Consider the following 13,997-nt stretch of genomic DNA (forward strand, 5'->3'; position numbering starts at 1 on the left):
GACTGATGTAATGGTGTTGGCTGCATGCTTTATACCCCCCTGACTACCTGACGTCATGGAAGATGAGACAGTAATCGACGCAAGACCCAAGACTTTGATAATCAGACCGACTGAGGGATAATGCAAGCAGATAACCCACATGTGATGACTGCAACAGTGAAACATGAAGAACATCAGTTATGTTCTTGCCACAGCTTATCTGTGACAGTAAATATGCTTCTTACTTATCTATGTGCTCAAGTAGCCAGTGCTTTTATGTTGGAAAAGCACTTATAAAACCAAGGGCCCGATTCCAAAAGACCTGCTCTCATGGCAAATCACTTCCAACGAGAGCAGGCTAACAGCGGGTCTTTTGGAATCTGGCCCCTGGTGTAAGCGCCTGTTTACAGATGGGCCTTACATTGAAGTAAGTCACTTACACTAACAGGAAGTATTTTGGAATCTGGTCCTAAGTCAACATATGTACATCACCTGTATGCTACTCAAATGAAAAGACAAAAATGCTCTTTTTAAGTAATTACAAAAAAAAAACCTTCCACTGTTTTTAAGATATCTTATTTTACAGATTTAGAATCAGCGAATTTTGATGAGAGAGGTGGGGATATTGGCTTAGTTTAGAATGCAAACAGCTCATCAGACAACTGACACTGAATGTCAACATCTTCTGTTAAATTAATTTATAAGCATTTCTGTATTAAATTTACATTCAATAATGTGATTTTTTTACCAACTGTGAAATAAACTGTAATGTATAATGTATTATTGCGATGTCATAGTTATGTGATTATTTTTGCTTTTAGTTCTGAAGAAGTCTTTGTAAAGAAACAAACAAAGATACTAAACCTACACAGTAAGCCACTAAGACGTGTAGTCAACTGGTGTTTTTCATGTATAATCTCTATTTTTTATCTGCAGCAGTTTTTCAGTTTGAACTTTTACTGTAGATGAATGAGATGGTCACAGCAAATTTCAAAATCAAATCTGCAGACATCACATTCAGATGGAATATCAAAACAAATGAGCATCCTTTATCATAGGCAGCAGAAGTAATAACCTGAACAACCACATGAACCTTTCATAATGGAAAATGATTATTTAAAAAGAGCCAAAGATTCATATCTAGCCCAGACTTTAAAGTCAAAAGGAATCAACTAATTTGGAAGACTGCAATAAGTGTAATACACTGGGTGGGGATCACTGCTATACTATTTGCACAATTTCTAGTTATGCTACTTTCTGTTATTCTTTGTGGGGGGGGGGGGCTAGTTCAATGTTGGTGAATAGACAGTGAAGTAAATCAGATAAGAGACACTGTGGATTTGGCTAACTTCCAAGAGGTCTGTCTTCAGAGCGAACTATGTCTCATGTGACATACAACTTCCTGTATCTAATGTTTTAATCCCTTCATTAATTATAATACACATACATAAACACATATGTATACATATATATGTGTGTGTGTATGCAAGTATGCATCTACACACACACACACACACACACACACACACACACACACACACACACACACACACACACACACACACACACACACACGTGCACTAGTGTGTACATGGATCATACCAGTACTGTCAATTGCTCATAGTTTGATTTACAACTGCTTTCAATAGGCTGGTTGACAGAATGTTTTGGTGAGGAACATTGTTGTAATTCAAGTTTCCCAGAACACTCCAGTTCTCTTAACTGAATATTTTCTGCAATGCTATGGTTCTGCACAGATATGGTGTGTGCTGAGTTTTGGATCTTACAATGTGTTTTAGGGGCTCTACATGTACAACACTATATCAGGCAGTAGTGGTGGTTTGTGTATCTGTAGGTAGGGAAGTTTCACCTTGCCTGCACTGACATGTGATCTCCAAGTTAGTAGAAATACCACTGTGGAGATGTTGGGGAGCAGCATCTCATATGTGAGGTGCAGAATGCTTGCTGCATGAAAACATTGCTTATTTTGGTGATTTACTTGCAGGTACACATTGTGGAATCACATTTAATCTAAAACGAGCTTGCTTACTTTATTTTTACTTCTGCTATGATAACTAGGTAAAGATATATTTGTGATCAGTGTTGAGTAGTATAACCTAAGAAATTATAATCACCTCTGAGAAACCAAGTATGAAGCAAAATGTCAGAGTGTGAGAGTAAAGGCCTATGAACCCCTGCATTTGGTACTGGGTATAAAAGGATATATCAAAGTCTCTCTAAGACCTCAGAAAACTGCTATTTTGCCCTTTTAAGTATGTCAGCAATGAACTGGCACCCACCACACTTGCTGCATACAACCATGATGTTTGAGCTAAGACAAGTTACTACTGAAGTAAATACAGTTTTTCTTCTAGTGAAATATAAATGATTTTTACTTTTGATGCAGTAGCAACAAAGGAAAGATATTCTAGAGCTATGCTAAGTAGTGTAGTCTGAGCAGATGTCATACATTCCGCAGTGGAAAGAGAGTAAAATGTAAAATGCCAGATGGCAAAAGTGAAAGACATACAAATGCCTGCACTTAGTACCTGTGCTTTAAAGTCCATATGCCAAATTCTTTCTTTTGATTTTCAGATTTCTCAAGTTTCTGGGAAACAGAACAGGGCTCTCAGGTACAAAATGCATCTCAGATAAAATTCTATCCTCAAGAGTTTAAATGCAATATATATATATATATATATATATATATATATATATATATATATATATATATATATATATATATATATATATATATATATATATATGTATATGTGTGTGTGTGTGTGTGTGTGTATGTGTGTATATATGTATAATGAATTTTACTGGTAATGTAAGCAGTCATATACATCCACCATGAAAGTAAGTATGATGGAAAATGTCAGACTGTGACAGTAAAGACCTATGAACACCTGCATTTAGAAGGCCAGCATTGTGAATTACCTTTTAAAGGTTCATAATACAATTATAGAATAACAGCAGGACACTTGGGGGTAAAAAAAAAATTCATCCAAAATCTTCAAGGAATTAAATGAGGCTCAAAGCTATACTTGACCCTGCCACTTTGGCTGCTTCAGACCATAGCATCTGAGCTACGGCATGCTACAACTGGGAAGAAAAAAAAAACTCTACAGAACCATACAATTTTTAGTCAAATTTAATGAAAATTAGTAAAGATATACTGTAGTCAAGTGCTGATTTTTTTAATCCTGAGCAACATTCATATACTTACAATAAAAAAGGGGGTACAATGCATCATGCCTGTAACAGCAAAATGATTGTGCATGTCTATGTTGATGAATCAGTACCTCAAACCCTTTTGACAATTCTTGATACAATTTAGGTGCAAAATGCAACCAACAGTTCAATTCTATAAAAAAGCCATAGCCTGTTAAAATTAAACTGAAATAACTGTCCCAGAAAACAAAATCTATAAAAATGTAAATATCTGAAGTAACGACAACTCAGTAAGGATACATTCTGGATGCGTTCCATATTCTGAATCCAGAGCAAAAGTCACATACCACACTCAATGGAAACTAAGCATAATGAACTATGCTAGTCTATAACAGTAAATGCTTGTGCACACCTGTATTTAATAGGCCATACTTCACACCCCTCTGTCAGATCTTTGTAAAACATTGTGAGAATTATCCAGGGAAATCAAGGTAAGTACACAATGCAGCCAAGACTTCAATTCTACCCACATATTCAAATGCAGCTCAAAGGCAAAATATTACAACTTTACAAATAAAACCTCTCTTCTGGATATATATTTTTCTTTTCAGTTGTGGTACAATGTCATGTCAATAAAGATGTTTCCAGAACCAGTAATACAGTCTGTGTTCTCTCTCTCTTCTCTTTCAGCTGTTCCTGTTTGGGGTCACCACAGCGGATCTTCTGTTTCCATTTCTTCCTGTCCTCTGCATATTGCTGTGTCACACCAACCACCTGCATGTCCTCTCTCTCACCACATCCATAAACCTTATCTTAGGCCTTCCTCTTTTCCTCTTACCTGGCAGCTCCATCCTTAGCATCCTTTTCCCAATATACCCAGCATCCCTCCTCAGCACATGTCCAAACCAATGCAATCTCACCTCTCTGACTATCTATACTGATTCCTAATCCTGTCTCTCCTTGTCACACCCAGTGCAAATCTTAACATCTTTAACTCTGCCACTTCCAGCTCTGACTCCTGCCTTTTTGTCAATGCCGTCTCCAACCCATACAACATAGCTGGTCTCACTACCCTCTTGTAGACCTTCCCTTTCACTCTTACTGGTACCCTTCTGTCACAAATCACTCTTAACACTCTTCTCCACCCATTCCATCCTGCCTGTACTCTCTTCTTCACCTCTCTTCCACACTCACCATTACTCTGAACTGTTGATCCCAAGTACTTAAACTTATCCACCTTCGCCATATCTACTCCCTGCATCCTCACCATTCCTCTATCCTCCCTCTCACTCGCACACATTCGGTCTTAGCCCTGCTGACCTTCATTCCTCTTCTTTCTATGGCATATCTCCACCTCTCCAGGGTCTCCTCAACCTGGTCCCTACTCTCACTACAGATCACAATGTCATCTGCAAACATCATAGTCCATGGGGCCTCCTGTCTGATCTCGTCTGTCAACCTGTCCATCACCACTGCAAATAAGAAAGAGCGGATCCTTGATGTAATCCCACCTCCACCTTAAACGCGTCTGTCACTCCCAGTGCAGACTTTACCACTGTCACGCTATCCTCGTACATATCCTGTACCAATCTTACATACTTCTCTGCCACTCCTAACTTTCTCATACAATACCACAACTCCTCTCTAGGCACCGTATCATATGATTTCTCCAAGTCCACAAACACACAATGCAACTCCTTCTGACCTTCTCTATTTCTCCATCAACACTCTCAGAGCAAACATCGCATCTGTAGTGCTCCTTTCCGGCATGAAACCATACTGCTGATCACTAATCATCGCCTCCCTTCTTAACCTAGTTTCTACCACTCTTTCCCATAACTTCAAGCTGTCAGTTTTATCCCGCTGTAGTTATTACAGTTCTGCACATCACCCTTAATTTTAAAAATAGGTACCAAACACTTTCTCCACTCTCAGGCATCCTCTGGCTTTCCAAGATTTCATTAAACAATCTGTACCCTGATTGGACTAATACTACCAACGCTCCGAGCCACAGCATGCTATAAAAAAATTCTGGAAAATATGTACCATTTTTACTTTTGTAAAGACAACTCAAGAAAGACGGCCAACAGCAGTGATGTATTCAGCATTTTTTGGCTGGTCAGCCCATCCATTCCTTGATGGAAGCAAGGGTCAAGTGTTGGGGAGCAGATCAGTCAGCAGATCTTGCGGACTTTTCTACCCCCATCCCCTTGTCAGCATATGAGCTCAGATATTGCTACCTTTAGGAGGTACAAGTGTGCTTCCCAATGTGCAACCTCCAGAACAAGTAGCACACTGCTAGCAATGTATGCATGTTAGGCTCTGTATGCTACCAGTGATAGACATGCATTCCTGCCGCTGTTGCCAATGCAGTGAGCTGATGTATTTTGCATCTTAAGTAGAAGTCACATACCTCCCAATGGAAAAAGACTGCAATACAAAACATGAGACTGTGGCAGTGGGAGACCTATGAACCACCTGCATTTAGTACCTATATCTTAAGGGCACATGTCAATTTTCCTTTAACAATTTATAATACGACTATATCAGGGAATTATGGGTAGAAAAATGATATAACAATGCAATTCTACCCTTGAGGATTCAACTGTAACTAAACAGTGAATCTAACCATATTCACTTTGGCAGTTTTCAACCATGGAGTCTAAACCCCTGCAAGTTTAACTGAATGTGTCAATTTTTCTGGAGAAATATACACTATTTTTATTACTGATACAAGGGCAACAGAATAAAACACTCTGGCCAAGGACTACATTCTGCCACCATGAGAAGCCATATACTTGCACCTAAAGGAAACAGTATAGTATAATGTGTTAGCTTGGCAGATACTTATAGCCATGTACATCTAACAGTGCCGCATCACGATGCAAGCTTACAAGACAGAAAAAAATCTGACGCTTTCTAGTAAAACTAAATCTGGATAACATATTTGTGATTTAGATGTAGAGGTAATAAAATAGCTGCATGTTGGAGTGCCCGATAACCCATGTATGGTTATGCTTTACTTACAAGGGCAAAACATGCTTATACTTAAGTATTAACATATCTATCCACATAAAAGTAAAACTGCGCAAGTTTGCTGTGCACTGAATTATAACAAATTTGCATTAGGAATGCTGTGAATGTATGCTTACGTAATAAATGGAAAACAAAAAACAAGGACTTTGTGTTTCTACGATAAAACATATAGCAGTTTGACCCCTTTCACAAATATACTTTCCCCAGCAGAATGTGCCCATTTTCATAGGGTACACCAACTTAGATTGTGAAGAAGTCACATACACATGATGGCTACAGTAATGCACTTCAACTTGTTGCTTTTAGGCACGTACACTACCCTTCAGAGTAAGTCATATCAATGACAGTTTAATGCTGATCAAGCAAGTACACACTGTCTTTGCAGAAAGTCTGCCCAAAAGAAAGACTGGCATTCTCTGTGTGCACTTCTTATATTAGTCAGTGTCCACGGTCATGTATTTTCCCACTGTGGTAAAGAAAATAAAAAATTACCAAAGTTATGTATTTCAATTTGATACTTTCAGAAAAACTGTCATAAGCCATATCAATGGCCATTTAACATCTAACAAGGAACCGTACTTAGTCTTCTACAAACAACCTGCTGTCCCCATAAACATGCATAAAACATACCACCTTCTACATACACCTCTATTTCACTGTGATAATGTGATAGAGAAAAAATAATTACTGCAGTAAAATATTCAATGTTGCGGCTCTTAAACATGCATACTATCTTAACAAGTCATGCCAATAATTATTTAACAGTGATATTCTAACTAACCTTTCCTTTTACAGACTTCTCAAAAGACAGTTACTTTTGCCATTCTTCTCTAATGTGCAATTAAGTAAATAACGCTCAAAGTAATGTACTTCAACTTGCTGCTCTTGTTTATAGCCACCCTACCCTGACTGCAGTAATACATTAAGAAATGTTACATTACAAAAATGGAAAAAGGCCACACTGCTGTGGGCATTGTGTACAGTTACCAGAAACAGCTATATCAGAAACATCTGGTGTCTTGCCAGTGTTTGACAAAATATAAATTCCAGTCAGAGAAAAACTAAGATCAATGCATCCATTCCTACTGACATCTCTACTCAAATAAAGAGATTTCTGTGTAAGCACGGGGACTCACTGCTCAGAACAGCAATCTCTAGTGCCAATATCAGAAAGAAATAGGACATGGATTACGCAGCATGTCCTGTTACTATGTAGGAAATGTGAGTAAGACTCCACATAGTATGACTTCTCATTTCTGGCTTCCAATTCCAAATTATTTTATTGGGAAGCTCTAGGGTAATTATTTCACAGTACAATTAATGTACCAACAAAACAATTTCACTAAAAGTGATATATAGGTTTTATAATAAAAAAAGGAAAAAAAATGCAAAAAGCCAGCTATGTTGGCATCCACTTTTCTGATAGCCTGTGGTGCTGAGATAACTCATAAGCTATACTTAACTGGTTAGATACAACAGCACCTACCCTAGGATGCTATTATGCAACTAATGATCCTCATTAGATAGTTCCTTGAGCACATCATACACAAGGCCATGTAACAGTACAAATCAATAACCTTTGTTTGAAAAGCCAGTGCAGCAACTTTAACAACCTGTGCCAAATTCTTTAACAAAAATCATCTGGTGTGTGTTGGTGTTTAACAAATAATATACGTGCAGAAAGTTTTGAATGAAGTGCCCTGATTCCTTAAGTCATTTTCACGTCTGTTCTTACACTGATATGCATGCGCGTGTGTGTATATGTGGTGGGGGAGGAGGGGTTGAAAAGAATGTCATTTTAAAATGCGTCATTTTTTATCATACTAACGTGCTTGTAAACTTACAGCTTCTTTGTTAAGTTTTATGTCATTAGAAACTGAAACAGCTTTCTCCAATACATGCAAAGCTCGGTTGAAATATCCTGGTGTCCACATTAGTGGCATCTGATGGTAGACAGCACGTAATCCTTTGGAAAGCTCAGTTTTGCCTAAAGAGACGAATGAAAAAAAAGACATTTAGTTTCTTATGCACAAGATAAACAGAATTTAAGCAAAATGGTTCATGATGTTTCTCCCAACACTTAAAATCTGAGCCACTATGAGGCAAATATTTTTCTGCTACAACGTAAAGATTTTTTTTCTACTAAAGTATGTACATCACTAAGTTTAGTGGACAAAGATCCATCCCATCTGTAGCCTCTAACAAAGGATCATTTTCTGAAAAAAAAATTACAGTTCACGGCTTCTTTAGTGCATGTGATACTACTACTCAACACAGAATAAAATAAACAGGGAAAGTACACTAACTGAAAATACAACAAGGCTTATCAGACAGGAAGGGAGCACATGCATAAAAGATACATGATCTGTTTGTACAGCTGTAGTTTTGGAATCAAACTGTCATTCTTTAATTATGGCAAGTGTGTGTGTGTGTGTGTGTGACAAACACATCCCCAAACAGCTACACTTTGAATGACTGTGGTGACAAAGACTTCTTTCTTCTACCTGACAAACATTCAGAGGATTAATCCTGATTACATTATTACTGACGTTCTCTCACTATGACTTTTTCAAAATTAAATTATATGGTGGATAACAGACAGTAATAACTATCCCAACAAAAAAACTTTACAATTTCAGATTCATTAAATTCTTATTTTCATGCTTAAGCCTCATTGCAAGCAGTTCCTCTCTTCCAGTTTTCAGCAAATGTCCATTAGATACTCTGCTTCTGAGATAATTGCTGACTCAAAAGATTAAAACATGGCTGCTAAAATGTCTCAGATGAATTCTCTCTTTTGCTCTTTCCTCAGGAGGCATCAGAGACTGCTGTTATCCTGTACTTTTACAGACAGTCTCAGCTTTCAACAACAAAGAATAGAAAAGTCTATTCACCTCAAAATGTCAACACAGCAGCCAGTTCTTCAACAGAGGGAGAAAATTTCATTGACTCAGATGACATGAAGTCAAACTGCACCACAGGCACTGTTAGAGTCAGAAGGGGAACGCGAGAGTGAGCTCCCACTACGGATTCATCCATCCTGGATAGGGGAGGCAGATCAGTCTGCTGTTCTAGTGGTTAGCTGGAGCCAGTGACAGCAGCAGGAAGGGCCATGGCTTGAATAGGTTCACAGGAGGTTACTAGGCTAATGGCCCTAGGACCTTTACAAGCCTAGCCATCTAAAAACCAATGTACCCTAACTGACCATAGTTAGGTGGTCATTGTTAGAGCGATTCTATTATCAGCACCAACTACTCCCGTCCATGAGGGACACAGGTGCCACACCCGGCATGAATTTACAGTCACCCATCCAACTGTCAAGGCTGCGCTTAAAGAGGGTCATTGAGGAGCTCTGCTTCACGTGAATTGGGAGCTTATTCCACAGGAGTGGCAATCTCTGGGAGATATCGGTCTCTCCAACATGTTCTGTTAATGTCACAGGCTAGGTTGAGATCCCTGGAGCGAGTGACTCTTGTCTCATTCGATTTATGGATGTGCAGCATTTCCATTAGGGCATAGTCAGAGACTGCTCTGTAGGCCAAACACAGGTCGCCTTTCAGCAGCCTGCATGATACAGAATACAGTAATGGCTTTCTGTCTATTCATGCAAGTCACATTTTGGGGTCCTGGGATTCTCTTGGTTAGAAACCTCTGTGGTCTCTCCAGTTGCTGCAGGTGTCTGGCGAGATACACACAAAAGGCAGCATATTCAATTAGTGGTCTGATAAGGATAGAGTACAGTGGAGTTCTGACCTCCTTAGCCTTGGATGTGGTACCCTTATTTATGGGATGTGCAATGCAGAAGGCTTTTTTTTACCACTATGGAAATATGGTGATCGAAGTTTAGATTGCTATCAACCTGAGTTCCCAAGCCTTGCACCACTGGGTTTGAGCTTAGAGGTGTGTTATCCATATCATAATTAGCAAGGGCTACTTCTTTGTTAAAGGGGATAATGAAACATTTATTTGCGTTTAGTTTTAGTCCGTAACTTTGACACCACTCATTTGTCTGAGTCAGCCTCTTCTGTAATATGTTTACATTGCTGTGGGTCTCAATAGTTGCACCCAGTTTGCAGTCATCTGCATACTTGGTAAGCCACAGGCCATCTATTTTCTCCTGGACCTCAGAGAAATAGATTCCAAACAATAGAGGGCCCAGTATAGATCCTTGTGGTACCTCTCTGGTAACTTACAGGTTCATAGGTGGTTACTAGGCTATTGACCTGAGAGTCGTTTTAAGCCTAGCCTATTACAACCATTACATTTCAAGAGAAAAGTCTGGTCAATGCCTAAGATTATTATAAGCAATGACCACCCATGTCCCAAGAGGGATGTGGGAGCTATTCCCGGCAAGATTTTGTGGTTTCCCATCCATTCATCCAGGCTCCTTTTGAACAGTCATTGAGACGCTCTGCTTAACATGGATTGGTAGCCTATTCCAGAGAAGTAGCAACCTCTGTGAGATGAACATGTCTCTCCAGCATGTCCTGTTTAAATCGCAGGCCAAATTTAGGTCACTGGAGCAGGTAATTCTAGTCACATTTGACTTACAGATGTGCAACGACTTCATCAGGCTGGGGTCCGAGATTACTCTATAAGCCAGGCACAAGCCTCCCCTAAGCAGCCTATATGTTACTGTGTACAGTGACAAAGACTTCAGTCTGCCTGTGTAAGGCATGTTCTGAAGACACTGGAACTTCTTAGTTATAAATATTTGGGGTCTCTCCAGTTGCTGCAGGTACCTGGTACTGTACATAACAAAGACAGCGTTATACTTAATTATTGGCCTGATAAGGGATGAGTATAGGGAGGTTATAACCTCATTTCTCTTGAGGCTATGCCTTTGTTAGTCAAACGTGAGATGCAGAATGCCTTTCTTACTACAGAGGACAAATGGTGGTCAAAGTTTAAGTCACAGTCTACTTGTGCGCCCAAATCCCTCACTACACATTCATGGTTATGGTATTGTTGTTTATTTGATAGTAAGTAGGGACAATGTTTTTACTGAAGGGAATGATGATGCATTTTTTTGCATTTAGTTTGAGTCTATGGCTTTGGCACCAGTTGCTCGTCTGTGTAAGCCCCTCTTGGAGTATACTGACATTATTTGGGGAGTCAAAGATCGCACCAGGTTTGCAGTCATCAGCAAACTTGGTCAGCCACATCCCCTTTGTTTTGTCCGAGAAGTAAATACCAAACAAAAGGGAGGCCCAGTACTGACCCTTGTGGAACCCTACTGGTGACAGGTCTGCTGGTTCAGGTGGAGTCACCCACTTTGGTAGTATGTGTATGGTTATTGAGCCAATTTGCGACCCACCTAACAAAGGGGTTGACATTTAGGTGAGTGAGTTTGTCAATAATGCCTGAATGGGAGATTGTGCAAAGGCTTTTGCCAAGTCCAGATATGCTGCGTGCACAGATTTGTCCTCATCTATGGCCCTGGTCACATTTTCAAAGTCGTCTACTAGGTTTAACAGGCATGAGTGACCCTTTACAAAGCCAAACTGGGTTGGATCAAGGGTTTGGAGGTCACCTATATCTTTATTTATGAGGTCCTTGATGATGCATTGCATGGCCTTGTAGAGATAAGGCTACTCAGGCTTATGGGTCTATAATTCCCCGGATCTGTTGCTAAGTTGCCCTTGTGGAGAAAGTAACGGTCATGGTTTTCCCTTCAGCTGGTACAAATCCTGTATTCAGGGTGTGATTAAATAGGGGGCCTAAGGGGGTTGCTAACTCCTTTTTTAGTTTGTTTAGAATGCAGCCTGGGATGGCATCAGGACCCATACAGGCTGTGTTTTTTTGCCTTAGACAGAGCTTTGATGACCTGTTCTTTAGATATATAGGACAGAGAAGCTGTTGAAATAATGGCTTGTAATATGCTTGGAGGGGATAAAGTGGAAAAAGTTTTGCCAGAGCTGTCCTCTAACAGGTTAGCAATTTCTACAGGATCAGTGTGTGTGTGAGTGATATAATTTGTCACTAGTTCAACACATGCCTGGGTCCTACCTTTTAGGCAATGGATGTAACTGAAGAAAGCCTTATCCTTAGCTGTGTTTGCTAAATATTTCTCAAAGTTGCCCTTAGAGGATTTGATAAGATGTCTTATTTGTTTATTCATGCTTAGGAAGGTACTTTTCCATTGCAAGGACCTCTCTTTGGTATTCTTAGACAATAGCTTCTTACGCTTGTTGTACAGTTTATTTACGTGAGATGTCTATCAGGGTGGCTTGTTTTTTCTTGAGACTCTTACTTTGCTCCTATCTAGCACAGCAGAGTCTCTACATTTGCATAAGTGCTGGTACAGGGCATCAGAGTATACTTTAGTATAGTTGCCAAGACCATCTGTGGGGACTGGGGTTTGGAAATCATTTACGCCAAACCCCTAGGAGGGTACAGTTGGCTTTGGTGAGGTTTTTTAATCTGACATCACCTCTGATGGGTTCTAGAATTACTGCCACTTCAAAAGTGACTGACTTATGATCAGATTTTACTAATAAGGGTCCTACACTTACGGTAGTACATCAGCCTCTCATGTTGGTGAGAAAAAGGTCAAGTATATTTGAGCTCCTTTGTAGGATTTTGTAAAATTTGTTCCAGGGCATTTGAGTTAAAGTCAAGGAACTTTCGTGCAAGTAAGTTGGGGCTCATATAGATTTCCCAGTTGATGGCAGGATAGTTAAACCCCCCATGACAAGAGCGTTAGGTTGTATTTTGATTGACTCAAGTAAAGCCAAATAAGTTGCATGAGCATCTTGGTTCAGGAAGGGGGGGACCTGTAGCTAGCAATGACTTGAAGGGGGGGGGGGTCTTACCGACAGTAATCTGAACTTGGAGTAGCTCCAGAGAGTTATTTTGTCTAACCAGTCTGGAGGAATGTTTATCTTTGATGTAGATAGATACTCCACCACCTTTGGTTGTCACACTTTCATTTTCTGGTCTGAAGGCGTGGAAGGCATTGTAGCCTTGAACCAGGTTTCTATGACTGCAGAAATGTCTACATCATCCAAGGAAAGGAATGCTTGCACAGAGTGGTGCTTTTGGTTTAAACCCTTATCGTTCAGCAGCATAACCCTTATTTTGTGTGTACTGTATATTTTCACATCAGAAGTTTTGTTTTTGAGACCTTGCCTAAAAAAGGCATTATATGGGCGAGGCAAGAGCCTTAGCCAGTAGCTGAAAGCTCAGAGGTGCCAGGTGCAGACCATCTCTGGCAAAGCAGCGAGGTCTAACAACCATGTCATCGCAAGCTGACAGAAAGTGGATCCCCCTTGAATGACACCAGAAATTAAGCCAATTAAGCCAATTATTAAAGTCAATCATTTTTTTTTATTTATTGTGGCATTATTCTAGGTGAGAGTAAAATGCTGCTCAAGGCTAGGGACAGACCTGCCTGGGACACATATTCAAAGAGCTCAATCGTGTCTTTCTTCATATAGCCCAGTGAGGTATGTCTCAAGTCATTCACACCAACATGATCTAGGACTGTGTCATAATGGTACTTGAGTGACCTGAGTGCATATGTGATCTGACAAATCCTGGCACCGGACAGACAGCTGATCATGACTTTCTCCTTATCCAACCTGGTGAGCAGGAAGTCAGTATGCCTCACTATAGAATTTCCAATAAAAAGAAAATTAGATTTGGGTGTGTTGCGCCTTAAGAGCCTAGACAGTCAAACACTGGTGTTGTGTGTCTTGAGTGCTGTGGGTGCTGTGCCAGGTCTAGCAACCTTGTGCTTAGGAGGTCTCTGGCATTTAGGTAAAATTTGGGAGAGTACCTTCACTTATGATGGTCTATGTGTT

The 13,997-nt window shown here is 39.8% G+C and overlaps 1 protein-coding gene across 1 annotated transcript in view; it reads right to left on the minus strand.

The window, feature by feature from the left end:
- Window positions 1-13,997, minus strand: part of MRPS27 (mitochondrial ribosomal protein S27) — a 1,668,787-nt gene that overhangs the window by 169,329 nt on the left and 1,485,461 nt on the right. The window contains exon 7 of the mRNA XM_044063934.1: window positions 8,037-8,179. Within this exon, the coding sequence (XP_043919869.1) occupies window positions 8,037-8,179 (143 nt within the window). The remainder of the gene's footprint in view (window positions 1-8,036; window positions 8,180-13,997) is intronic.

This window comes from Protopterus annectens, chromosome 2.part2 (assembly GCF_019279795.1).
Source record: "Protopterus annectens isolate FY-2018-M chromosome 2.part2, PAN1.0, whole genome shotgun sequence".
NCBI classification, from domain to species: domain Eukaryota; kingdom Metazoa; phylum Chordata; order Ceratodontiformes; family Protopteridae; genus Protopterus; species Protopterus annectens.